This window comes from Borostomias antarcticus (genome assembly GCF_949987555.1).
Source record: "Borostomias antarcticus genome assembly, chromosome: 33".
NCBI classification, from domain to species: Eukaryota; Metazoa; Chordata; class Actinopteri; order Stomiiformes; family Stomiidae; genus Borostomias; species Borostomias antarcticus.
Window position 1 is genome coordinate 4,205,412 of NC_140266.1, and position 27,988 is coordinate 4,233,399.

Sequence of the window (27,988 nt, forward strand, 5' to 3'; positions counted from 1 at the left end):
CCATGTACACAGAAAGTTGGGTCATACCATAAAATCACATTCAAATGTACCATAAAATCACATTTAAATGTTCTATAAAATCACATTAAAATGTTTGTACAGGTTAAAAGCAGCCAGGGACACTTCCAAACTGACTTCAAAGTAACAGGATGATGTGTGTGTTGTAGTGGATTTAAATCTGATCGAAAGTGAAGGATTTGCCAAGGTTCGCTCAAAGAGGTTAAGTCTGATTTATTGAGAAAACATCCAAGCGCAAGGACTTCCAGAATAACGCACGTGAGTCGTTCATCCAACAGAAGTGAAGCAGAAAGGTGTTGCAGGGTCTTATATTCAAGCAATACACAGGTATGACGCTTCCAGGGATGTGATTGGCTAACCCATCTGTACACGTCATATTAAATGGCAGACATCATCAACAGTGGTCGAGAGTACAGGCACGTGATATGAGAAAGGGCGGTAAATCTTGCAGGGACAATGGAACAAAGAAAGGTTATTCTAGGGCAGACAAGGTCTGAGGTGTGTCGACCTCCTGGAGAGGTCATCCTGTTATAAATGCTAGGGGTTTTGCATGTGAAAGGTTGAGGGAGGTCGAGTGAAATGACCATTTCGATGACGGTGTTTTCTGTTCTGTTTCTCTTCATTCTCTCGTACCCCCGCAATGTTGGATCTGATGTTGGGTTCAAGCCAACATTGGATTCAACGCTGGATTTAACATGGGATTCAACAGCGGATTCAAAGTTGAACTCGCCTCCCCTGTATCAAGTAACATCATAGAATCAGTACAAAAATTGAGATTTAAGATTTTCAGAAATACAATGATGTCTTTGACAGCAGGTAAAACTATTCTGCACAGTGGCATTGAATGCAAACGGGTGGAAATTAGCTGTTTTAGCTATAACCTTGTACAGTGCATCTCTCCCTATTCTAAAAGGTAAATGTCTACTGTACCTTGTCCCCGTCTTAAAAATAAATAAAAATCAATCAATCAAACGGAATGTGAGCCATGTAATGTATAATACTCTTACTGCTAATCAATCCTTACCTGTATTATCCTCTGTTGTGTTTAGCTCATCACTGGAGAGATGGATCCTAGCTAAGGCAGACAGTTTAGCTATGAAGGCCTCTTCTGCCTCCTGTTGGTGCAAACATAACATAACATACCCACAGAAATACTTAACATAAACCAAACAGGCATCATTTGAATCATATGACACTTACTTGTAACTGTACTTTGACTTTCTCCAAGGTTTGATGCCGGGAGAGTTTCCTTCTCTTGAGAGCTTCAGAGGAAACTTCTTGTTCCAAGTCATAATGTTCTAACATCTTTCTCTTCTGGAGTTCAACCCTGTTGTCAAAACAAAGCCGTGAGCCCATTTCCATATAATGTAGTTCTACAAAGGCATGTAGGAATATAGATTGTTGTATAATAGCACAGTGTATAGTATGACCTATTACATCACTCTGATACAGCTTTATTTTTTAATTCTTCATCGTGCGGGTTGGGTGTCGTGTCCTCTCCCCCCCAGGCTCGGGGCCGAGGGGCTATCACCCCACCCCGAGCCTGGGGGAGGGGGCACCCGGGCTATATATCCGGGCACACCTCCAGGAGCCACGTCACCATTTCGTTTTTTAATGACAGAGGACATTCAGTCACACAAGTTCTGGTGTGTGTGTACGACGGGGCCAGACCCAGCTCCGGAGCTCGCCAGTCACCCTCCAGTACCTCTGGTGAAATTCATACGAGGTGGGCTTCCTCCCCCAGTGGGCCAGCTCCTTCAGCAGGGCCCTGTTGAGGTGAGAGCTGCTCTCTTGTCTCCTACACTCCTCTGAGGTCAAACACAGTCGTTTGGGATTAGACCAAACTACAAGTTTCGGCCTTGGCAGCATCAGAGAAATGACGTGGTGTTGATGAACACTTCCTGGTATCGACTTAAGCTGTGTTCGGAATCGCTCCCTATTCACTATATAGCGCACTATATAGGGCGTCAGCCATTTTGTTTGTAGTGTCCGAATTCTCCACAGAATTTTCGTTCCTTATATAGTCCACTATTTATTACCCACAATTCACCTTGATTTCCAGGGAACAGCGCATGTACCCTACATTTTCTCCGTTCCCTAGGTAGTTCACTACATGGTGAACCCTATATAGGGAATAGGGAGTGAGGGAACGAGGGAGCGAGGGAGCGATTCCCAACACAGCTATAGTTTATTACCTTTCACCTAAACATACCCGGAATCTCACTATAACAGATGGAGGTGATGATGGCGATTATGAATGTAAAATTGTGAATTGGTAAATGAAGGCACTGTCTCTGTTCATCGCCCTCTGACCTCTGGGGGTGTGACAGCCATCCTGCTCTAGGTCACCGGTGACCTCCTGGATCTGGGAGTAGTAGTCCTGGACCAGAGAACTGAGGGAGTCCTTAGTCATGTATACGCTCTCCGAGGCCACCTCCCTCAGGTGACACTGTGTGACAAGGGGGAAAAGGGTTGTCTGTAAGTGACTGACTAGTAAAAGCACAGTACTGTACTCACAGGTCAAAGGTCATTGGGCCAGAGAAGAGAATATGAAAGAGATCATATTCAGTCTGAACCTCTGCACTCAAATCTGAGAGAACTGGAGAGGAATAATTAATATGCTAAACAAAATCCACCTCGCCTAACTTAGGGAGGGACCAGGTTGAGGTTCGTGTTGCTAAACGCCTTTCAAATCCCCCTGGACGTCCTCAAGTGAGTTGGAGGTAAGGGCTAGGGATATATTTATATATATATAGGGGTATATAGGGGTAAACTGCTAGCCTACATTTCCCCAATCAGTCAAAATGTTACCTTCCTGCCGTCAGAGAGGGACTGCGTCTGAGGCGGCGTTGCCTCCATCAGCTGCCAGACGCTGTGGCTGAGGGCGTGGCCTACCAGCAGCTGGGCGTGGCTCTGGAGGAGCTCCGCCCCCGTTTCCAACTCTGATAGGAACTCCTGCTGGAAGCTCTGGCCAATCAGCTGCGTCTCCGGGCCCAGGTGTCTCTCTGCAGCGCTGGCGCTGGCGTCCTGTGAGGTAAGTCAGTATCAACCGCAGTGAGTTTGTACTAAACACGCTATCCTGTTAGCAGTCAGGCAGTTGGAGTTAACGTTTGAGACCAGAAACGTTTTATCAATTCACTACTTCAAGGCAAGGCAAGTTTATTTGTATAGCACATTTCAACTTCAGTGTTATCTCAGTAAGTCATTCCAGAATTGACTCCAACTCTGCTCTGAGTCATATTGTAGCTACTAAATGAAGATAATGCTACAAGACATGTTTGGTGTGTGATGTCACCGCGGGCAAGACTATTATAAGGTCTATGGGCTTCAGGGCCGGTTATTTGTGAGTTTAGTATTAAAATACCTTTGTGGACTGAGCTTTGGTTGGTAGTCCCGTAGTAGACTGGGTCTTGGTATAATCCTCTAGTACCAGGGCTCTGAAGTCACTCTGAGAGAGCACTTTGAGCTTGGACAGCCTCATCTCCTTCAGGATTCGCAGACCAAAGTGTCTGGCCACGAAGTGCCTCTCTACAGCTGCCAGCAGGAGGCGCTGTTTCTTCTCTATCAACATCCCCACATGGCTGGGAAATAAGACATTTAGATAACAAAGTTTAATTTGTAGAGTAATCTCTCCTCACCAACTAAATATAACAATATACACAGTGTATATTATTATTATTATTATTATTATTAAATATAAATAATAGTAAATCACCAACTTTGTTGGCGTAAAATAATATCAGAAGTTTGTTTAACAAAGTCGTCAAAAAACATGGTACTATATTTCAGGATTTTATTTGCAGTCACTGCTACATTTCAGATTAATGGTATGGTGTAGCCTATCACGTTGATGTCTTTGTATGACATGCATTTCTACCTACTGGCCACTAGAGGTCTCACTGCCTCACCTGTCGAGCATGGAGCTCTGTCTCACCAGCATCCCTCTGAGGATCTTCAGCTGCTGTTCTCCAAGGTGTCTGAGACAAGCTAGAACCAGAGCTGCCTCCTCAGACAACAGCTAGAAGAATGGCAAATGGTAAACGGACTGCACTTAAATAGCGCTTTCCCCACCTTAGCGGCACTCAAAGCGCTTTACAATGGCCTCTCATTCACCCATTCACACACACACTCACACAGTGAATCAGATATGGAGGCTGCTGAATATGACGCCTAGACAGTGGAAGCTGCAGGTTGTGAGGGAAGCAGCCATGAGCCAACATGGCGCCCATCCAGCAGCGTGTCTACCTGTCCATCGTGCTCCAGCTGGGCCCTTAAGCCCTCCAGCTGCAGTCTGGTCGTGTGCTCGGCCTTCTGGAGCTGTGGACCCAGGTCATGGTCCAGATCCAGCCACAGCCTCTCAGCGCGCTCTGGGCAGGCCTGGGCCTGGGTCTGGGCCTGGGTCTGGGTCTGGGTCTGGGCCGGGGAGGAGAGAGCGGTCAGGAGGATCTCCTTCGCTAGCTTCCCTAGCCTCTTCGACCAGGTGGAGTGAAGTCTCTGGGGAGACAAATCGCATTATATTATTTTTATAAGCATAAAAATCTACACACATAGACACTTAAATCCACACACATAGACAGACACGCACCCGTTAATGTAAATAAAGATAATGTTCTAGAACGTACCCCTTATTCATAATAATGTTCTAGAACGTGCCCCTTATTCATAATAATGTTCTAGAACTTACCTCTTATTCATAATAATGTTCTAGAACTCACCCCTTATTCATAATAATGTTCTAGAACTTACCCCTTATTCATAATATGTTCTAGAACTTACCCCTTATTGATAATAATGTTCTAGAACTCACCCCTTATTCATAATATGTTCTAGAACTTACCCCTTATTCATAATAATGTTCTAGAACTTATCCCTTATTGATAATAATGTTCTAGAACTCACCCCTTATTCATAATAATGTTCTAGAACTTATCCCTTATTCATAATAATGTTCTAGAACTCACCCCTTATTCATAATAATGTTCTAGAACGTACCCCTTATTCATAATAATGTTCTAGAACGTACCCCTTATTCATAATAATGTTCTAGAACGTACCCTCCAAAGTTCACACACTGCCTCAGCCAGTCTCCCATCTTGTTGCAGCTCTAGATCACAGCTGTGTTTCCTCTGCCTCACAAGCAGCTCCTGATATGCCTGAAGTAGACGTTATCTGAGTGTTACGACCTGGATGAAGTCAGATTCTTACATGATAGCTGTGAATATCAAATCAACTGCTGTTTTTTCTCTCCAAATGATGCAGCATTGAAGTAAATCAAAACTACAGAAATTCATAATACCAGTAATAGAAAGAGTGGGAGAAAAAACGACAATAAATCCACTGGATACAGTATTTGTCTCAGTGATAAACTATTATACAACCAGGAACCCCTGATCTATATATTCAAAGAGAGATGACCTTTACAAAGTCCTGTGGGTCGCTGTGGGTCAGAGCAGAGTCCAGGACACGGCTTTTCTCCTTGGCATGCGTCCTGAAAAGTTTCTTCTTCTTCGAGTCGATCTTCCTACACTTCTCACTCAGCAGGTCCTGTGTCTGCCTCCTGCACTCTGTACCAGAAAGGGTCATTCTGTCAATAGATCAGTGTTATGATGCCATATATAATTACTGTAAGCCGATTGGCCAATTTTTTAAGTGATTACGATAGTGTGCTTTCAAGTTTCAATGCTAGGAAGGCAGTGCTATTAACGGCACTCAAGGAGTTAAGCGTTAAACTCACTCTTTTGGAGTAATGGAGGGAGTAATGGAAAGGTGCTATTTTCAGAAAGCAGTGCATTTAAGTTTAGTAACTAGGCCATCATGTATTGTCCCTTTGAAAGACTGCCACTAGCGTAAAGTTGATGAAACTGAGCTCATAGCATGATGAGGTTAGCCCTGGTGGTAGACCCAAGGTAGCTAATCTGATTAATTTGCATGTGTTACGTTTATTTTGTGCCCTTTTTATTTTTATTTTTTTTAAAGATCAACAAATAATATTTCTGTGTGGTTTTGGCTAACGTGAAAATACCTCAGTAGTAAAATACTCTCTATTTTCAGAGTAAGGTAATGAGCAAGTTGTGTGATTACACAACATGTCTGCTGAATGAGACTATCGTAAGACGGTCAAACTCTCCTTCTCGTAAACTGTATCATTCACCTTCGCTGCACTGGTCAAGGCCCTCTGTGAGAGCACTCTGGAGGTCAGACAGGGTCTTCTCCATGAGGGCAAAGGTCAGATGTCCATCAGCGGTCAGTTGCTCCAGGCTTCGGGCCACCAGGCCTTGTCGCAGAGATACTTCCTGTCTGAGCAGGGCAGGCTGGGATTGCAGAAGGCCTGTAAGCTCCTCCCACCATAGCAGCTTCTCCTGAATTTGCTGGGGTGGACGGAAATAGCATGGAGGGAGGGAGAGAGAGAGAGAGAGAGGGAGAGAGGGAGAGAGAGAGAGAGGGAGAGGGAGAGAGAGAGGGGGAGAGGGAGAGAGAGGGAGAGAGAGGGGGAGAGGGAGAGAGAGGAGAAGAGAGAGAGAGGGAGAGAGAGAGAGAGAGAGAGAGAGGGAGGGAGAGAGAGAGAGAGAGAGAGAGAGAGAGAGTGGGAGAGGGAGAGAGAGAGAGAGAGAGAGAGAGAGAGAGAGAGAGAGAGTGTGCCGCATAGAGGTACTTCACTTCAGGGTTCTCATGAATTAATATAGAATCACAAAATAAGCACTGGATATAGGATGACATTGAAAATAGCTCCTTAGTACCTTTTGGTTACAACAACCAATGTTGACTTAGGAAGGACCCTTAAAAGACCAACATATCTGCTTGTAGGCTCCCTTATCTAAGCTTTATCACTTCATCCTCATTCTTCCTCACCTTCATGTTGGAAGCCTGCGTCTCAGTCAGGTGATTTTCCATCAGTAGGAGACAGGAAATGAGGGAGCGGATGGCGTCCAGGGCGTCGTCTCTCGGGAGCACGCTTGTCCGACCCAGGAGGTGCCGGCAGAGGCCCTCCACCTGCCGACTGAAGCCCTTCGTCTGGGGAGAGACGCACATCAGCGGGCCCCTCGCACTGGTACCGTATGTTTCACCAAGGGGTATTTCTTAGATATCGTGTTTGTGTTGTTCTCATTAACATTGTGGATGCATGTTGACGATCGATAAGCATGTGTACCACCCGGTCCGCACTCAAATTTTATCAATGGAGGTAGAGACTTGGAGGCAGTGCTTATACTTAAGAAGACAGTGGTGGAATGTTTTTTGCAGATCTATTGCTATCGTACGCCATCTTGAAAAGTTACCATTAGAAGCCCATGTTCCAGTAGGTCTTTCTGGGTTCTCTCAATCTCCTCCAAGGTACAAGTAGCTGCTGAGTTTACGTCTTTGTTCCTCTCACAAGCAAACAGGGTTGTCGATTGTTGTTTTTTCAATTCTTCCAGTTCCTTTAAAGTCATGAAATATAGTTTTAGAATGAATTCTAAAGGCATTTGTTATACTGCAAGTCTTCTGACATTGAGTTGAGGTCAAATTGACAATGAAAGTGTTACAACACATCTACGAAGAGTGAGGTGCATCATGAAATGATGAATAGTGAATATTTACCTTTTCCTGTGAGAGAAGAACATCAGTGAAGAAGTCAGAGTCATTTCTGTCCTTGGGGAAGCGTCCACTGAGTAGAATTTTAAGAGTGTGGAGAAAGATCTATGATAGAAAATAGATAGTGATTATTACTCATCACCACACATGCCAATAAGATACTTATCAATAATTAACAGTTTTTCCTTGATTTGTGCATTTGAATCCTAACTGATTGAAAAGGACATCTTTTGTCCTGCATATCCAGTCTTGCAATGGACCAAATCATAAGAGGATGTATGAATAAATTATAAATAAAACTATGTTAAACAAATAATGTGTTATAATGTAATTTTTTTTTTTTTTTTTTATTTTTATTTTTTTTAATTGAGAAAATTGTAATTAAGAAAATGACACACCCACCAAACATTTTTCATCTTGGACCTGAGAGCAGTGTTGTTGGACGTCTTGAAGGGCCAAACAATACAGACTGATCCTACCTTCAAAACTACAGACAGAACAAGGTTGCATTAACACCAGGAATGGTAACAAGAGAAATGGCACAAATTACCACTACCCCAATCTAAATCTAAATGTCCCCCCTGACCCCCCCAGGATCCCCGCCCCTGCCTGCAACTAGGGCCTCCAGTCATCTCCTGGCTCACCCAGTCTGGAGCAGCGTGTGGGGGGGGTGTGACCCTGGCTCACCCAGTCTGGAGCAGCGTGTGGGGGGGGGGGGGTGCTGAGGGCTCACCCAGTCTGGAGCAGCGTGTGGGGGGAGTACGTGACCCTGGCTCACCCAGTCTGGAGCAGCGTGTGGGGGGGGGGGGGGGGTGTGTGTGACCCTGGCTCACCCAGTCTGGAGCAGCGTGTGGGGGGGGTGTGTGACCCTGACTCACCCAGTCTGGAGCAGTGTGTGAGGGGAGTGCGTGACCCTGGCTCACCCAGTCTGGAGCAGCGTGTGGGGGGGGGTGTGACCCTGGCTCACCCAGTCTGGAGCAGGGTGAGGGGGGGGTGTGTGACCCTGGCTCACCCAGTCTGGAGCAGCGTGTGGGGGGGGGGGTGTGACCCTGGCTCACCCAGTCTGGAGCAGCGTGTGAGGGGGGGGGTGTGACCCTGGCTCACCCAGTCTGGAGCAGCGTGTGGGGGGGGGGGGTGTGACCCTGGCTCACCCAGTCTGGAGCAGCGTGAGGGGGGGGGTGTGTGACCCTGGCTCACCCAGTCTGGAGCAGCGTGTGGGGGGGGGGGGGTGTGTGACCCTGGCTCACCCAGTCTGGAGCAGCGTGTGAGGGGGGGGGTGTGACCCTGGCTCACCCAGTCTGGAGCAGCGTGTGGGGGGAGTGTGACCCTGGCTCACCCAGTCTGGACCAGCGTGTGAGGGGGGGGGGTGTGACCCTGGCTCACCCAGTCTGGAGCAGCGTGTGGGGGGGGTGTGTGACCCTGGCTCACCCAGTCTGGAGCAGCGTGGGGGGGGGGGTGTGTGACCCTGGCTCACCCAGTCTGGAGCAGCGTGTGGGGGGAGTGTGTGACCCTGGCTCACCCAGTCTGGAGCAGTGTGTGGGGGGAGGTGTGTGACCCTGGCTCACCCAGTCTGGAGCAGCGTGTGGGGGGAGTGTGTGACCCTGGCTCACCCAGTCTGGAGCAGCGTGTGGGGGGGAGTGTGACCCTGGCTCACCCAGTCTGGAGCAGGGTATGGGGGGAGTGCGTGACCCTGGTGAAGCTCTCGTTCTGCAGACTCTTGGGGATGAGGGAGGAGGAGATGAACTGGCTGCTGTCGTTGTCCTGGTCCTGACTCAGCGACTCCCCGCTGGTGGAGGACGATGACTCGCCAGGAGGGAGAGCCGCCATCTTGGAGTGTTCATGCAGCGAGGGGTTCGAGGCCCCATCCGCTAAGGGCTGACATCAAAGCCATGGTCAGGTATCATGGATCAACAGGAAATGGTACATTTCCTGCCTCAGGTGAGAATGCTGCCTCAGGTGAGAATGCTGTTTGTTGACATATCTACTGTATGTTAGCAGATTAACCAGGTTTAATCTGAAGGATGTTGAAGTGAATGTGTCAAAGTATTTTCTTACTGCCTATGTTGTGATTGGTGATGATATTACATGTTGAAATTTCCTGGCCAGTCCGCACTGGTTTACAAAATGAATGCTGTGCATGTACATTTTGCAAGCATGTCGTCCATTTTGTAAACATTGCAGACCTGTATGTTTTAACTCGTGATCTATTCTGTTGACTACCTCCGTTCTTCCTGCCGCTGCCCCACAGATTGACAGCTTTCCTGTTGAGTGAAGGGTGTTTAATTCAGTCTTACTCTGTATTTCTGGTTGATGGGATAAATAACCTTCGCCCTCGATGCGAAAGCCGCCACATCGCTGTTCACGGGCGGCTGCTTCCTGTCCTGGAGAATAATTTAACAATAGTTACCCATCTTTTTTTCACACACATCCCAGGTTCAAATGTTGGAATTATACGTGTCAGACATCCATTTGGAGTGAATAAATAAATGCATGAAATTGCACTGCTCTGTATAAGAACTTGATGTAAAGTACCTAAACATTTTATTAATTTTTTTCCATAATGTGACCAAACATTTAGTGAGTGAAGTTAAAGAGATAAAGTCTGTTCCCTAAAAGTACTTACTTTGTCACTGGTAGTGCCACTTTGGACTCCTTTCTTACTGTTGCTGACACAGTCACTTTGATTGTTCTCACGATCCAAGTCAGCTGTCTGGAACAATCTCCATGCATCATAACCCTGAAAGTGAAATCCCACTGTTTAGATCACTCAATGTGCATCATGTGGACCACTACGTTCTAATTTGCTAAATTGATATGCATAACTACTTTTGACTGTACAATTCAACGTTGGTTAGGTTCTGATACAGCAGACAGTATGATGTGTAAGCTGCAAGCACATTACATTGGTCCCAAGGATAATTGCCCAAATTCTGTTTAACACATATAGTAGTGTCATAAACACGTGAGTGAGTGAGTGAGTAAGTGAGTGAGTGAGTGAGTGAGTGGGTGAGTGAGTGAGTGAGTGAGTGGGTGGGTGGGTGAGTGAGTGAGTGAGTGAGTGAGTGAGTGAGTGAGTGAGTGGGTTGGTGAGTGAGTGAGTGAGTCAGTGAGTGAGTGAGTGAGTGAGTGAGTGAGTGGGTGGGTGAGTGAGTGAGTGAGTGAGTGAGGGAGTGAGTGAGTGAGTGAGTGAGTGGGTGAGTGAGTGAGTGAGTGAGTGAGTGGGTGAGTGAGTGAGTGGGTGAGTGAGTGAGTGAGTGAGTGAGTGAGTGAGTGAGTGAGTGAGTGGGTGAGTGAGTGAGTGAGTGAGTGGGTGAGTGAGTGAGTGAGTGGGTGAGTGAGTGAGTGAGTGAGTGAGTGAGTGAGTGAGTGAGTGAGTGAGTGAGTGAGCGAGTGAGCGAGTGAGCGAGCGAGCGAGTGAGCGAGTGAGTGAGTGAGTGAGTGAGTATAGGCTATTCCTCGTCCATGACTTACTTGTCGAGTTAAAAGCATTGGCTTCAGGCAAAATACATAGAGAAGAGCTGCAGCGATAATTCCGGTAAATCCGCCACATACAGTGGACACTGTCAACAGCCCTGTAAAGATGTGCAGTGATTCGGTAAAATGAACCAACGCATCACTGGGACATTCTGTATACGACTCCTGTTCGGTCATATTTGGATAATTCCATGGAGGAACAGAAAAAAATCAGTTTCATCCCAAAGGAAAACCGGGAAATCCCCCAAAGAAAAGTAGGCTGGGTAAGGCTAATTAAAAATTGCAATAGACCTCCGGTGCCTTTTAAAACAGTTTTCCTGGGATAAAATGCCCAAAATGAGGCCAGTTATTACTTCGTCAAAGTAGCTACTGAAGTTGAAAACAAAAATAACTTTCCTTTTTTCACTGCAACCATTTTCAATAGATGGAGAGACAGCCAATCCGCGAGCAGCTTTCAGGATGCGCACGCCACGAAATCCCAATTACGCATGACAATGGGTGGAGCTTGGGGCCTGTCTCGTTCGCACTTGTTTCGCCGGTCTAGAGCGGAAGCGCGATGACGCATCGCATAATGATCCGGTCTGGACCGGAAACAGAACAGTTGTTGTAATGTTTTTACTGTAGGCTGCACATGGTGAAGTTTCGAGTAGATAACATTCGCGTTGGCATCATCAGGCATAACACCGACGAAATGTGTAAAAGAAGATGCGAGGAGAACTACCGGTTAAGGAAAAATAAAGCAAGCGGATGTTGGAGGCGGGCTCTACAGGCTAGAACCGGATGTGGGGGCGGGCTTACGGAAGTGAAGTAAATGGACCCCGAGGAGAGACTAGTGACGCGAGGGGAGGTGGAGCTAGTTCGTCTCTCCCAAAGTTTTGGGAATGTCTTCAAGGAAGTTTACTTTCCATTACCAACGTTTTTCCTTGTGGACTAACTGTTTCCAATAAGACACATTTCTTTTAATAGTTTGATTCGCATTTAATTAAAACCAATGTGTGTATTAGATCTGTTTTGCCAGAGTAGGGCTACAATGTTTCAGTGCGGGACAGTATCTATAGTTCTGGATTATGCATTGCTAACGGTTTTTAATTTATATTAACTTGTATGACTCCATCGAATGCTTTGGGTAAATATCCTCGTTGTCTCAACATGCTCTTTCATCAGTCTTCAATTCGGACATTTGTTCTGGTCTTTTCATTCTCACGGCTGCCACAGTGTAACCAACAATGAACCCGCTTACTATTCCGCTATTCTGGAGGACAACATCTTCATGAATGGAAAGTATTCGTGCAATAACATTTCTCAGGACATATCATGCTACCCTTCACTTTGGTTCCGTCTACCGGCCACAAAGACCCGTTCTCTAGGAGATGCTTTACCCAAGGTGAGTGTGCTTCACATCCTTCTGTCTCCAGCAACATCCAACATGGTGATATCTTTCCACTGGGATATTAACTCACTGTTCTTTTAGGACTTGACTAGACTGATTGACTCAGTTGGATCAACAGAGACAAGCTTTCCTAGGATAAACGGTTTGTTCTAAGCATTTATTCAACATTATACAATGCATTAGACGGTAGGGTATTGCAGCCTATATATGACAATTGAATTGTACAAGAAAACTGAATTGTACATTACATCAGCTTTTGATACAGAATAGTGATCTCAAGCCATCTAGGCCTATTCCTCACTAATTGCCATGCCAGTTATTATTTAGTTATACCTATGGAACATTGACAGAAACAGACCAGACCTGGGTCTAAATACTAATATAAGTATTATTCTTATATACTTGTGCTTGATTTCTCTTCTCTGGCACAATGGAGCCAGTAGCTGTTCCCAAATATGCAAACACCCACCTGACAGTTCAGGCAGACTCAAGTAAACACTAAAGTAATTAGTAAAATAGTATTTCAAATGATTTTGACCCGAGTCTGATCCTCACAGATATCACTGTATAAAACTGTATTTGTGATGGATGGATGTATAACTGGGCCCAGATCCATGTCTCCTCATCATACATTGCCTGGCACTTCATCCACACATTCTACAGTTTCTAATCACAGCTTGAATCACCTTATATAATAATAATAATAACAATAATAATAATAACTTTATTGTATATAGCGCCTTTATAGTGGTATAGTGCCTTTATAGTGGGATAGTGGGATATAGTGGTGTATGGCCTCATTTTATCTTATTTTAATCAGATAGATAGAATACATCGTTATTGCTTTCTAACTACTTATTTCTTGGTTCTCTAACATCTTATGTCAACCGTCTTTGTCACAAACTGTCATGGTTGCAGAGTATATCACATAGCGAGTTGTCCTTCTGTTACAGGGGACCGCTTCATGCATAGCAGTTGATATTACATCACCATTGTAGTCCTTGAGTTAACATGTTGCTTCTCAGGAGGAAGTGGAATGCATGGGTCCTTCCTGTTCCCCGCGGAGGCGGAGTCTCTCTCTTCTCTCGCCCCTGCTGGCCCTTGGGGACACTCGCTCTACGCCTCCATAAGCCACCTGTCAAGCATACTGCACCGCAGGGTGGCTAGGAGCACCCTCACCAGATTCAACTGGGCTCCCACGCTGCCTCAGGTGAGGATGCTCCTCAATCACTGATTTTACCTTTAAAAAATATTTTGGGGCAGTCACCTTTTTTTCCCCCTTAAAATCGTAAATATTTAAATGTAATTTCCTACAAGTTGAAATTTGTGCCAGTCATTGTGAAACAATTGACAGTTCTCTGCTTATTGCAGGTTCAAAGTGTGACAGAGCCATCTGCATTTGGAGTAAAATTTCGCAAATGCGCCCAGGTAAGGTCACTATTTTCAGATTATGTTCTGGGATGTTCAGTATTATGTGTTGGGTAATGTTCTGGGATGTTCAGTATTATGTGTTGGGTAGTGTTCTGGGATGTTCAGTATTATGTGTTGGGTAATGTTATGAGATGTTCAGTACGTGTTGGGTAGTGTTCTGGGATGTTCAGTGTTATGTGTTGGGTAGTGTTCTGGGATGTTCAGTATTATGTGTTGGGTAATGTTCTGGGATGTTCAGTATTATGTGTTGGGTAGTGTTCTGGGATGTTCTGGGATGTTCAGTATTATGTGTTGGGTAATGTTCTGGGATGTTCTGGGATGTTCAGTATTATGTGTTGGGTAATGTTCTGGGATGTTCAGTATTATGTGTTAGATCATGTTCTGGGATGTTCAGTACGTGTTGGGTAGTGTTCTGGGATGTTCAGTACTATGTGTTGGGTAGTGATCTGGGATGTTCAGTACTATGTGTTGGATAATGTTCTGGGATGTTCAGTATTATGTGTTGGGTAGTGTTCTGGGATGTTCAGTATTATGTGTTGGGTAATGTTCTGAGGTGAACTACAGGTCCAGGCAGGTGCTGAGTTCCCTCAGCTCACCTTCTTCCTGCTCATCCACAACGTTGGAACCAACCTGTCCCAGCTGGCCATCAGGGACTCTGTCTCTGGGATAGCAGCCCTGGAGAGCGGGGGGAGGGTGGTGGAGAAGGGGTACCAGACCTTCGCCATTGATTCACTGCCAGGTAAACACATCGGGTGGTACGTGTAACCATACATGTGCATTCTCACACCTAGAGATGTAACGGTATGAAAATCACTCACATCATGATAAATGGTAAATGGACTGCACTTATATAGCGCTTTTCCACCTTAGCGGCACTCAAAGCGCTTTACAATGGCCTCTCATTCACCCATTCACACACACATTCACACACCAATGGCGGTAGCTGCCATGCAAGGTGCTAACCTGCTCATTGGGAGCAATTTGGGGTTAGGCGTCTTGCTCCTATATATGATAATAGTGGCCAAAGTTATCACGGTTATCAGTATTATCACAGTATTATAAAATGTGTTGAAAATGTTCTAACGCTACTGATACACTGAAATCATTTCACCAGGTTTTATATTGAAAACCACAAAAACAATTAGCAGCACTAAGCTCTTTTTGCGAGATGCTAACTGCTAACTTCGGTTGATGCTGGATAGTATTGACTGAGTTTTTCAAAGCGCTGAAATCAAACATGGTTGTAATGATAATTTGATCGCGATAAATTCAATCCAATTTTATCGCGGTTTATCACTATACTATTGTTACATCCCTGCTCACAACACTTTGTTTGTATTGATTATCCCAATGATATTGTGTGTTTTCGTAGTGGGATCACGGTATGCTGTGAACTATACTGCTCTTATCAAGAGTCACAAGAGTGAGATCTTAGAGTTACCAGCGTTCCTCACCTTCTCCAATGCCTCTCAGGTACTGAGATTATTTTTCCTTATCCTTCTCTCAATTAAATGGCAAAAACGTTCAAAGTTGGCGTTATTTGAAGACAAGTGGGCATCCGCATATGTAATGATCATCTCATTATCATGTAATTGTCAGTTAGAGTTTAGGTGAGCAATTGTTTATTGTGTGTTTTGTTTGCCCCACAGAATGATGTCAGTATGTTTGGTCCTCTCGTTGCCAATTTGACATTGAGGGTGAACTCCACTGACAAGGCAAGTTGCTAACAAGTTCCTTCTCTGGAAATACACGCATAATTATGGGTTTTTAATAGTAAAGCTTTAATGGCTATACTCTCAGAGTTACTCACTAGATATGACATCCTTAAAGGTGCTCAGTTCGATTTCTCTTTTCTTTTTTTGGCCACTAGATGGGGCTATGGTGCAGCGTATCAGATATAAACAAGTGGGCGTAGATAGTAAAAGCCAGCCCAATATTGATTCGTGTACGTGATCTTCTTTTGTCTGACTCTTTTTTAGCCGAAGACCGTGGTGTCTTTGCACCCGGACTATAACTTCTCTCAGCCATGTTCAGCTTACGTTAGCTATATAGGCCTATTCCCAACGGCCATGTCTCAAACGTCCATCAAGATGACGCTGCCCCTCTCTTACAGTATATACGGTGCCGTTCAGGGGGTGGGGCTCAGCGCCGGGCCGGCTTCGCTCATAATAAAAATAAATTCTGCATTTGCTCCACAGGCACTGTACAGATAGTTATGACTCCCTGGACCTATTTATTGCATATATTGGATTATTTTATTTTTTTTACAAAAATTGCAGTAAATCGAACAGACCACCTTTAACCATATCCCATATCTAGTTTTGCATAGAAAGAGAGTTTCCCTTATAAAACATTCTCTTCCCTTTGCAGATTTATCCCCACCATGGTGTGCACTTCGCTGGCTTCGTGGCAGGTTTCTTCCTGTCCTTAGTGCTGCTCTCTCTGGGATTCCTGGCTATGAACCTGGTCTGTGCCAGAGCCAGGATGAGCTCTCTACAGCACCGAGTAGGTCTCTCTCGCTGGTCTCTCCACATCCCTCCTTTACTCTATAAACCAACAAAGATCAGGTCTCTCCACATCCCTCCTTTACTCTATATTCAACCAACAAAGATCAGGTCTCTAAATCCCTCCTTTACTCTATATTCAACCAACAAAGATCAGGTCTCTAAATCCCTCCTTTACTCTATATTCAACCAAACAAGATCAGAACTAAAGTATGTTTAATCCTGAATAAATACACTTTATTCATTTAGACAGTCATATCACTGAGAACAAATCATTTTGTACAGTGGTGAGTTTATGAAGACTTTTAAAGTGTAGTGGGATATTTTAAATGTTTTTGTGGAGTATATTTTGAATCTTCTTTGAATCTTATGCATCATTTTTCTCTCAGAAAAAGCGGGATGATTCCGACCCAGAGTACGCCGTGTGTAACATGAGCGAGGCCGCCAAGGAGGAGGCTGCGTTTGAAGACAAGATGGTGGATATTATGGTTCTGGAAGAACCCCAGAACATGTATCAGGCATTGGAGAAGTCAGTTCACCCTAAATCAAATGATTGTACTAAATTTGAGTATTATCATACATCAGTTATTATGTGGTATCTTGGGAATGGACAAGAAGTTATTTATTTAAACTTGTTGTTTATTTAAATATCTGTTAATAGCATGTAATTGATTCAAGAAACAGCAAATATAGCACCGACGGTTCATTTTAGTAAAGATACCATAGACATCATACCACTCAATATTGAGGTAGACTTGAGGACTTGAGGTTGTTCCTAAAATGAATAATGTTACTAGAGATGATGAAAGGATATAGTGTATAAGTGTATAGTGTACAAGTATATCTTGGCAGTGAATAATTATATAGTGCATGTGCTAAGTGTGGCGATGTCCCTGGAGTCACTGAAAATCTTCTACAACATCTGCAGGGTCTTCTGGGTATTTGGTCATATCCTGTAGGGCACTTTTGATTATCTGATCCATAACTGACCCCGCCTTCATCTCCACACTTCCTCCCTGCGTCCTCGTCAGCTTGGAGATGTCCAGCCTGCTGCGCGCCACGTCCAGTCTGGAGTCCACTCGCGTCCTGATCCACAAGGACGTGATCGCCGCCCTGCTGGGCGTCCTGTGTTCCCAGGGCCAGACGAGCGCGCAGACACGCCAGCGCCTCCTGAGCGTGCTCCACGGCCAGCTGATGGGCATGGAGGGGAAGCTGAAGGAGGAGCACGTGGCGCGCATGGCCGCCCTGGCGGGGCAGTGCAACCTGGAGACCCGGGAGGAGATGGAGGCGGAGCACCGGCGCGAGGCGGAGGAGAAGGCGCAGGCGGAGCGCCTGTGTGGGCGCGCCGACCAGCAGGTACGAGACCCAAAGCATCGTCTCATACTTTTATACTTTTATTCTTTGAGTGCAAAATCACACCGAGGTGCCTCAGTGCACTTTCAACACAATTAAAAACAACACAGTAATGGACAGACAAGGACATGGACAGACAAGAAGACAAATGTGAAATAAAAGAATAGGTTAGATAGGCAAAAACCCCCTCTATTTGTAATTTTGTTTCTACTACTTTCAATTCCGCCAGGAGCTCCTTCAGTGTAGTGTACTTCTGGAGAAGCTCCACAAGCTGAACCAGAGTCACCTGCAGCGCACCCTGCTGGTCAGACACGAAGAGGCGTCTGCCAAGGTGCAGAGGGAGGTCGTTGAGTGGCGCCGGGTGGAGCTCCATAAGATCTTCTCTGAGGAGCTGGAGGAGGCGACTCGGATGGGCGAACTGGAGAAGAGTGCCGTGAAGAGTCTACTGCATGACTACTTTACTTTCCAGGTTAGTTTCCAAGCTTGATATTAAAGTAATCATTTATTTTAATGATTCATTAAGTAATCATCACTAATGCCATTCTAAATGTGATTAGTAGAAAATGTGTGATTCTCTTATGCAGGTTTGCTTAAATTCTATATGATTAAATTATGTTGCAATACTGATTTGAGCAGGGTTTGGACAACCTTTGGGATGCCTTTGTTCAGTGTGTGGGCCTTTGTGTATTTTTTAAAAATCTTTTTTTTAAATCTGTCTCAATTCAGTTCTGAACGATACCCACCTTAAGCATTAGAGAATGTTTGCATTGAAAAATTAATTATCAGCAATGCAAATGTACAGTAGGATTGGTATACTGTTACCATTGCACATGCAACTGAAAAATGACTTCCTGTATGTGAAGTTGAAGAACATTCCATATTTATCCATAACTGATTGTGATTTTTGTCCAGGATCAGCTGGAGGAGGTGCTGGATGTGGTCCTGGCCAACCAGCGGTGCATGCTGGGAGAACGCCATGCCCAGAGGAAGTTCCTCGTTCACAGCCTCCACAGTCTGAAGGGCCTCATCTCAGAAACCTTCTCCAACACCTCCAACCAGATAGACTGCTGGTTTAACGACATCAGGAGGTCGGCTCCCTTCACCATACAATGCCTACAGTCTGTTACAGATGTTTAAAAGGCTATTATCCTATTTTTAAAGATAAAAAAGAGAGAAATTGCTAGCTGGTTTAACAGTGAGAGAATGGGTATATGTTGTGTCTACTGTGTGTATTTATTATACGTGTGAAGGGATCATAGAGGAGAAGCATTCTTTCCACAATCGGGGTAAAGTGAAGGCCTCTGCTCTGCTCCTCTTGTCCACCAGGGGGAGTGCTGTGTCTGAGGAGCAGGTAGATCTGCTCCAGGACAAGGCCCAGAAGGAGCTGGTCCTGGTGAAGCAGGGTCTGGACGAGGCCCTGGGCCGGGAGAGGAGAGCGATGCACTGTGGTCTGGTCAAGAAGAGACGGGAGCTGATCTCAGAGACGGTGAGTCTGTCTCGCACACTGGCTGAAACACAAGAGTCCAACACTTGATTTAGATTTTAGATTTATTTATTTGCACTTTTGTATAACAGAGAACAACAATAAGAACAGAAAGTAAAGAGATTGTGCAGGTGAACATGTAGAAAACCCCAAAGGGCTTATAAAATCCATATCACCTCTAAATCATTGGAACATAATCATTAGTAAAATAAATGACTGAAGGTAAAACAGCACAAAAAAATACAAATAAATACATTTGGTGAATAAAAACAAACTCCATAGGACATACAGTAACAATTCGAATTGAATTTGTGAATAATCCACAGAAACACGTTGTTGGATGGCTGTTTGAATGTGCACCGATGATCAAACAATATTCTTAGTTCTACTAAATTGGGAATCAAACTAAAAACCCATAACATTAGTGCCACCACTCTTCAACCAACCTGGGCATTACCTAGCTGCCAAAGACCATACCAAGTAAATGCGCCTCAGGGATAAGACATTGAAGAATTGAATTGAATTGAATTGAATTTAATTGAATTGAATTGAATTGAATTTATTTTATTTTATTTTATTTTATTTTATTTGAGTTGAGTTGAGTTGAGTTGAGTTGAATTGAGTTGAGTTGAGTTGAATTGAATTGAATTGAAATTAATTGAATTGAATTGAATTGAATTGAATTGAGTTGAGTTGAGTTGAGTTGAGTTAAGTTGAAATTAATTGAATTGAATTGAATTGAATTGAAATTAATTGAATTGAATTGAATTGAAGTGAATGGTCCTCTGTGTAGCTCCAGGGTCAGAAGCAGAGGCAGAAGGATCTATCGGGTCTGTCCAGACTGGACGAGCGAGTGGACCCCGGCCAGCACCTGCTCTGCTGGCAGAACCTGCTGATCGCGCAGTGTCTGGAGCTGGGCGAGCTCATCAACAACCTGGACGAGGAGGCCGCCGCAGACATCCGCAAGGTCACGCCCCCCAGCCGTAGGGTCACGCCCCCGTAGGGTCATCACGCCCCTGTAGGGTCACGCCCGGCCGTAGGGCTTCAAAGGAGCTTTTAGGAAGCCGAGTTTAAACTTTTTTCTGAGTGTTAAGTTGAGCTTAATCACAGACTTTGTCTCTACTGTGCCCGGTGGAAGACATCCAGTATTCTCGAGTTTCCCTCACTAGAATCTGTTGAGCAAGAACTGCTTGGAATGGAACAGCAAGCTAGCGTACGGTCTCTCGGCATGTCAGGGTCTGGACTACGTAGGGGTGGGACCTATGCCCCCCTCCCATTGCTCTCTGTAAAGCGCATTGTGTCGCCTCGAAATGTGTTATACAAATAAAGTTTGATTTGATTTGATTCGGTCGGTACGCAACCTTCACCTCCGCCCTCCCGTGCCCCACAGGTCACCATGCGTGTGATCCAGAGTGCCCTGCTGGAGGTGAAGACCATCCAGTCCGCGGCCGCCCAGGCCCTGCTAGCCCTGTGGCCCCTGGGGGCCCCCCGCCCCCTCCTCCAGCCGGACCCAGGCTCCGGGCCGGGGCAGGGGGTCAGCTCTCTGTCCCAGGCCCAGGAGAGGCTGCACCAGGAGGGCAAGGCGGCCGTGCGCACCCTGAGGAGCACCAGGGACTCGCTGCAGGAGGGCATGGAGAGGGAGCTGCAGGAGCAGCAGGAGATCAGGGCCCAGGCGCGGGCGTTCTTCAGGTCGCTTCCCAACGCCGGGCTCCGTTCACACCACACCGTTCTGATTCTGTTATCGAATGCGACGCGCTTGGTGTAGTTTTATAATAATAATAATAATAATAATGAATTTTATTTATATAGCACACTTTAAAATGCAGGACAAATCTCAAGGTGCTTCACTGAGTGCAGTAAAAACAACATAACAACACAAAAGGCGATAACTGGCTAAAATAATTTAACATAATTAAAACTAGGATTAATGACAAATATTACATATGGAAGTAAATAAAACTAGTGTTTTGTGGATTGTGATGCGTGGACGTCGTCTTCGTGCGTCTCTCTCAGGTCCCTCTGCTCGTCCCAGCTCACCTTGTCGGACGAGGACCTGCTGCGTATGAAGCTGGAGTTCCAGAAGTGTCTGTCCAGGATGGACCGTTGCCTGGTGCTGCCCCACGCCCTGGCCAGGGCCCGGCTCCAGACCTGCCTGTCCACCTGGAGGACGCTGGAGGATCGGGCCGAGCAGCCAGAGGTAACGAGGCCCCGTTTCAACACCCCGAGAACGGACGCACATCCTGGTCCTTCCTTTAGCATCCTCGTCTCCTCCCTCCCTTTCTTTAGTATCCTTGTCTCCTCCCTTCCTTCCTTTAGCTTCCTTGTCTCCTCCCTTCCTTCCTTTAGCATCCTGGTCTCCTCCCTTCCTTCCTTTAGCATCCTCGTCTCCTCCCTCCCTTTCTTTAGTATCCTTGTCTCCTCCCTTCCTTCCTTTAGCTTCCTTGTCTCCTCCCTTCCTTCCTAAAGCTTCCTTGTCTCCTCCCTTCCTTCCTTTAGCATCCTCGTCTCCTCCCTTCCTTCCTTTAGCATCCTCGTCTCCTCCCTCCCTTCCTTTAGCTTCCTTGTCTCCTCCCTTCCTTCCTTTAGCTATTCTTGTCTCCTCCCTTCCTTTCAGTAGACTTTCACTCTTCTGACATGACAATTAACCAACTCTCCCAACATGTATGTTCAAACACGTACAGTACATACATGTCAGACCAGGGTTCAAATCCCAGTCCCGTAAATGTCTTTGCTGTCCGTTCCCCTGGTCTGTTTCCCACACTAAAAGTGTGACAATACATGATGGATTACACTTATTATGCACTTATTATGCACTTATTATGCACTTATTAGGATGCAGAAGGATGCATTATTAAAGCCATATGCCACGATGTTCCATTCGACGATTACACACAACAGTACAACTTAATGGTTTTGTTGTGAAAGCTTTTTGCATTCGGTTCAAGAAATTGAGTTTTAACAGGTGAAGGTGGAAGGTGACAGGGTGACAGGATGACAGGATGACACATGACAGGATGTTGTGAGTGTGATTTTTATCACTGCCTCAACTGTTCTCTAGGTTTTGCAGAGGAAGACGAGGTCCAACGGGAAGGAGACCAGACACAACCCAGAACCTTCTGAACTACCTCTCTTCCAGAAAACACTCAGGGACAAGATCCAACTGTTTGAGAAGGAGAAGGCGATGGAGAGCAGCGCTTTGGAGAAGGTGAGGGGGGGGAGAGAGAGAGAGAGAGAGAGGTGTGAGAACGAGGGAGATGGAGGAGAGGAGAAGGAGAAGGCGATGGAGAGCAGTGCTTTTGAGAAGGTGAGGAGGGGGGGGGAGAGAGAGAGAGGTGTGAGAACGAGGGAGAGGGAGGAGAGGAGGGAGGAATGGAGGGAAGGATTTGAATTCCCCTGCCTGTCCCCATGTCCTCAGGTCCTAGAGGACATGCGCAGCGAGAGGACAGCGGAGCTCGAGACGCAGGCAGAAAGCCTCGCCGTCCAGATGGCCACCATCCACTTCCAGAAGACTGAGAGGAGGACCAAGGTCCTAGAGACGTCCCGAGCCATGCTGTCCCTGCAGAGCCTGCTCACAGAGGAGCTCCGGACCGGACCGAGCCTGGCGGTCCCGGAGACGGCCCAGAGCATCCAGAACCACTGTCTGGTGAGGAACACGGGTCCAACGTCCCGGAGACAGAGTAGTGACGGGGATCTTCTGTGGGATCGGTAAAGTACTTCCACCTACAGTGCTTATTGGTTCCTTTTCTATCTGGACGCAGGGTCTGGAGGAAGCAGAGCAACAGCTACAGCAAGAATGGGCGGAGTTTGAGACGCTGGAGTCTGGGCAGAGCCGCCGCGGGCCAATCAGAGACCCAGAGGAGGGGGAGGAGGGGGAGGGGGAGGAAGGGAGGCTCTTCCAGGTGCAGCGTGACTGCAGAATGGCCTCCATCCTCCAGGAGGCGCTGTACAAGTGTGATCAGGTCACAAGGCTGATGACTGAAAGGTGGGCTTTCTTGGATATGAAGATAAAACATTTAAGATACTGATAACCTGTCTATTAGTTATCTGGATTACTAGTGGTCCAAACCAGGGACAATGCAAGAAAGAGGGATGGGCTGCACTTGAAACCAGCTATCAAACACATTTGGAGAGGATATGAATTGCTATTTTTATTTTTTTTAGCATTTTGGCACTGATTATTTTCCTTTGGCTCTGGCTAACATCTCTTTGCGGGTGCCAAAAAATCCTCTATGCAGGAAAATCCCTGAGTTAAGAATATTCTTTTTCTTCCAGGCTGCTGGAGTCGGATGCCAGAGGTCAAGCCATGGAGGACCTGAAGGAACAGTTAGAGTTGAAGTGGCTGTACGCAAACTGTGACCAGGTGACCTGGCCTTAACTGAATATCTACACAAATCTATTGGATAACTTGAATATTAATTCAAGTTATCAGACTTGATTTTTTTTTTTTTTTTAATAAATTTAAGTAAATTTATAAGTTATAAATTTGCAGAATATACATTTTAATATCATACATGAATAAACACGAATTCCCAAAGTAAAGATAAGTGTATACTTTTTGAATGTATAAATGTTGAATATAATATTCGTGCGACTCTCTCTGTATTTATGGTTTGACAACGTACACTGCGCTTAATATCTGTGGTAACTCCACCAGAGCCCAACCAACGTTCGTCATTTAGTGAAACGTCTCCAACATGATGCACAACAAGTGAACACATGAAGAGTAAAGTGAATTAATTCACTGGAAATGAATGAAGCTTATTCCTAGACAACGCCTTGTTACTGCTGTGTCCTCTCTTTGAGGAAACAAAAAAGCAGAATACATTTCTGCAGTGGACGCTCACAGACTTGCAAACCTTTTGTCTACAGTCACCTTTTTTATGTTAACCATCTGAAGTCAGCCTTCTTCTTTCCCCCAGGATCTGGAGTTCGCCGGCCAGCTGGTGAAGCAGAGTCAGGTGCCCACGGAGGTTCTCCTGGAGGCCCTGCGCCTCCTCCTCCCCACGCTGCCCGAGTCCGAGCTCCTCTCCATCATCGACGCCCTCTCTCCCAAACAAGCCCTCAGCCCGGCCTCCGCAGAGCAGGAGAGCGCTGCGTAAGAACCGCCCACACCCCCGTCACCTGGCACATGCCTCGTTAAAGCCCACCCTATCCTGGCACATGCCTCGTTAAAGCTCACCCTATAGTGGCACATGCCTCGTTAAAGCCCACCCTATACTGATACATGCCTCGTTAAAGCCCACCCTATACTGGCACATGCCTCGTTAAAGCCCACCCTATACTGGCACATGCCTCGTTAAAGCCCACCCTATACTGATACATGCCTCGTTAAAGCTCACCCTATACTGGAACATGCCTCGTTAAAGCCCACCCTATACTGGCACATGCCTCGTTAAAGCCCACCCTATACTGGCACATGCCTCGTTAAAGCTCACCCTATCCTGGCACATGCCTCGTTAAAGCCCACCCTATACTGGCACATGCCTCGTTAAAGCTCACCCTATCCTGGCACATGCCTCGTTAAAGCTCACCCTATACTGGCACATGCCTCGTTAAAGACCACCCTATACTGGCACATGCCTCGTTAAAGCCCACCCTATACTGGCACATGCCTCGTTAAAGCTCACCCTATCCTGGCACATGCCTCGTTAAAGCCCACCCTATCCTGGCACATGCCTCGTTAAAGCCCACCATATCCTGGCACATGCCTCGTTAAAGCCCACCCTATACTGGCACATGCCTCGTTAAAGCCCACCCTATACTGGCACATGCCTCGTTAAAGCCCACCCTATACTGGAACATGCCTCGTTAAAGCCCACCCTATACTGGCACATGCCTCGTTAAAGCCCACCCTATACTGGCACATGCCTCGTTAAAGCCCACCCTATACTGGCACATGCCTCGTTAAAGCCCACCCTATACTGGAACATGCCTCGTTAAAGACCACCCTATCCTGGCACACACCTCGTTAAAGCCCACCCTATAGTGGCACATGCCTCGTTAAAGACCACCCTATACTCACTGTTTAAGACTGCCCTTCCGTGTTCATAGATTCTGTTCTTATTTTCCATGTGAGAACATTAGTGAATGCCAGAACCCTCTTAGAAACGTTTAAGAAGAAATGCTTCTTAAAAAATCATTAACTCCGGTGATGAATGAGAGCCATTGAGCATGTCGAATCTGAAATGTGCCTCCATGCCAAGTAGAGAGAGACTCCCACCCGTGGCTAAACGTGGAACGCAGCCTCCCCAACCGCCAGATGTTTAGAGGGCTGTCTGTCGGAGAGAGCAGCGGAGAGAGCAGCGTGATGATTTAACCATCTGTTATGCTCAGTGCAGTTTGTTTCATATTGCTAAAGTAATAGGAGACATCGATGTTTTGATACATATCAAGTGTGCCATTTTTCCAGTAACGGAACAAAGTCATCCTAGGGTCATTATATATACTTACCACACAAATACTTCCACAAATAATAGCCTTTGACAGAACTGGTATTCTAAGTGGGGCGCAATCCTCACAATATCTCCCTAAGATCTCAGGAGATCTCTCTTTCAACTCTCCAACAGTTGTGTCTGCGTGTGTGTGTGTGTGTGTGTGTGTGTGTGTGTGTGTGTGTGTGTGTGTGTGTGTGTGTGTGTGTGTGTGTGTATTCTAACTTCTGTTTGAGCCTGTGAAGAGAACCAGCCCGGTCTAATCCACGTTCTTAAGACAACCTCATTGTCATGACGTAGTCTTTGAGCGAACCCACAACTATAATCTGGACTCTCCTCACTGGTCGATTTCTCAGGTCTGAGAATCACTCTATTGTTTTTCATGTGAAGTTTTTCTAAACTAAGATACTGATTGTGTTAATATTACCGTGGCCGGTTTGGTCATTTCCCAGTCGAGGAGGTTCTTAAAGCCCAGTTTTTGTTCTTTCTGGCCCGGTTTCTTATTTATCATGTTGGCAGCCGGTCTCTCTGGGTGTTCTCCCTCTCCAAACAGTCACTTTCTGAGGGGAAATAAGAAGAATTGTTTTGCTCCGCATCATTTTCCATCTGCTGGTGAGGCTTTGGCGAGGCGTGTGGAACACCTACAGTATTAATGTCTGGCCAAGATTGTGTTCGCGAATGAAATTTGTGAGGAGTGTTCTGTGTCTGAAGTCAGCTGGGACCGCAGTTGTCTCGCCAGAGAACTCCGAGGAGATCTTGGTTTTGGGTTTAGCTTTTCTTGCCAGGTGAAAAGAATATTCTCCCATTCTTGGTAAACCGGACAATGAGAAAAAATGGACAAGAAAAATCTGTATATATCGAACTTCCAGGCCCTGTCATATTCTGTTCATTGATCCATTCTGCCCCTCTGTTGATGCTACAGTATTCTGTTGGACCGTGAGGTGGTGACGATCGTGTTCTTTAAGCAGGTGGTCCGGGGGAGCGAGCAGGTCTATCCTGGTTAAGCTGAGGGATGACATGGTACGTAGGAATGCACCAGCCCCCATCACGGACCAGGACAGAACCAGGTGAGTCAGACTAATCTCTGCGTGAGTGTGTTCCTGCCACGGCAACAGCTCCCTCCAGCAAGTCTACCTTCCCAACTGATTATCAGACAAAAACACAGACACGTTCTGGTCAGTTGCTGCACGTGCTTGAGGTAAACTTTGACACAATCCAACCAACAAAAGCTCCTTTGTTCTCCGAATGACCCAGACTCCAGGAGAAGAGGCAGAGCCTGTTGGAGAAGCTGACCTTTAACCCTCGACCAGCTCCGAGAGACGTCCTGCAAATGCAGGTCCAGGAGGGAGGGGGGGGTGGCGCGCCCGACACACAGCGGCCCTCTCATAAACCCGCCCTGACCGGAGCGACGGCCTCTCATAAACCCGCCCTGACCGGAGCGACGGCCTCAGAGCAGCTCAGGAACTCGGTTTCCACCTCACCTGAGGTTGTGTTGAGCCCACCGGTAGCACCGGCTACATCTCGCTCGGCCAATGAGGTGATGGACATCCCTGCTACGGGCGAAAGGGTGTTCGTGTTTCGCTTCCCTCCAGAGCCGGAGAGCAATATGGACGCCGCCAACAGGAAGAGGAAGAGGAGGAACTTCCTGAATCTAAAGAAAGGATCAGTAGCCCCCACTGACCAACCTTGATCTGACAAATGTTCCATATGAGTTTCTCTCAACAATCAATTATTGATTATCCTATAAATAGTAAACATTTTATTGTTTTTGATATTAATGATGAGGATGAAATATTCTATGTAGAGAATAATGCATTTAGTTAATAAGGTAGGCTGTACGCTGACAGTATGTAGGAAATGCTTTGCAGCAATATAGTTTTGTTAACAGTTTAAAACTGCCATGTATTTGTCTTTGTTTTAAATAAAGGCAGCTGTGTTTTCACCTTTTTCACTGAATGATCTGCTGGTCTTGGACCGTAGCCTGTTAACTATCCACCATGTCTGGATGCAACATACGAGTGTGGGATCAGACACAGAGAAAGTATGTTGACTCACTTAAATATTGTACAAATTGTGCAGACGGGCTGGTATCACTCTGGTATCACTTTACTTCAGACCTGAATAATTTCCCTTTAATAATGATAGCCTACTCTTCGGCTTCTTGGGTAAGAAATTAAATTATATTAAAGGCTGCAGGCTAAGCCAAACTCGTCCATTTCACACATAAAACACAATTCATCATCAATTTCTCTATCTAAAACCCAAATATTGCATTATAACCGATTTGCATAATTAGATAATCAATGTAGGCTTACTGCAATTTAGGCGACTGCCT

At 45.9% G+C, this 27,988-nt stretch overlaps 2 protein-coding genes across 2 annotated transcripts; one reads left to right on the forward strand and one right to left on the reverse strand.

Moving 5' to 3' along the window:
- Positions 1-1,031: 1,031 nt before the first annotated feature.
- Positions 1,032-11,238, reverse strand: evc (EvC ciliary complex subunit 1; the record flags this gene model as incomplete). The annotated part of the gene is made up of 19 exons (XM_084460739.1): positions 1,032-1,133; positions 1,219-1,345; positions 1,724-1,826; positions 2,332-2,467; positions 2,830-3,045; positions 3,383-3,599; positions 3,927-4,036; positions 4,264-4,512; positions 5,073-5,171; positions 5,434-5,582; positions 6,170-6,386; positions 6,868-7,029; positions 7,293-7,433; positions 7,594-7,692; positions 7,990-8,074; positions 9,242-9,462; positions 9,882-9,968; positions 10,211-10,324; positions 11,059-11,238. 19 exons carry the CDS (start codon positions 11,236-11,238, stop codon positions 1,032-1,034), a joined length of 2,814 nt encoding a protein of 937 aa, XP_084316865.1.
- A 1,088-nt stretch (positions 11,239-12,326) lies between these two features.
- LOC311327654 (limbin-like) lies at positions 12,327-27,479 on the forward strand. Its single transcript, XM_084460740.1, has 23 exons — positions 12,327-12,445; positions 12,533-12,593; positions 13,477-13,661; positions 13,823-13,879; positions 14,447-14,621; positions 15,255-15,355; positions 15,532-15,597; positions 16,253-16,387; positions 16,776-16,915; positions 17,418-17,742; positions 17,969-18,208; positions 18,652-18,827; positions 19,066-19,225; positions 20,016-20,189; positions 20,613-20,911; positions 21,236-21,419; positions 22,290-22,427; positions 22,638-22,865; positions 22,981-23,204; positions 23,495-23,582; positions 24,142-24,317; positions 26,622-26,720; positions 26,908-27,479. The coding sequence occupies exons 1-23, from the start codon at positions 12,332-12,334 to the stop codon at positions 27,341-27,343; spliced, it is 3,981 nt and encodes a 1,326-aa protein (XP_084316866.1). The 5' UTR covers positions 12,327-12,331; the 3' UTR covers positions 27,344-27,479.
- Positions 27,480-27,988: the final 509 nt, after the last annotated feature.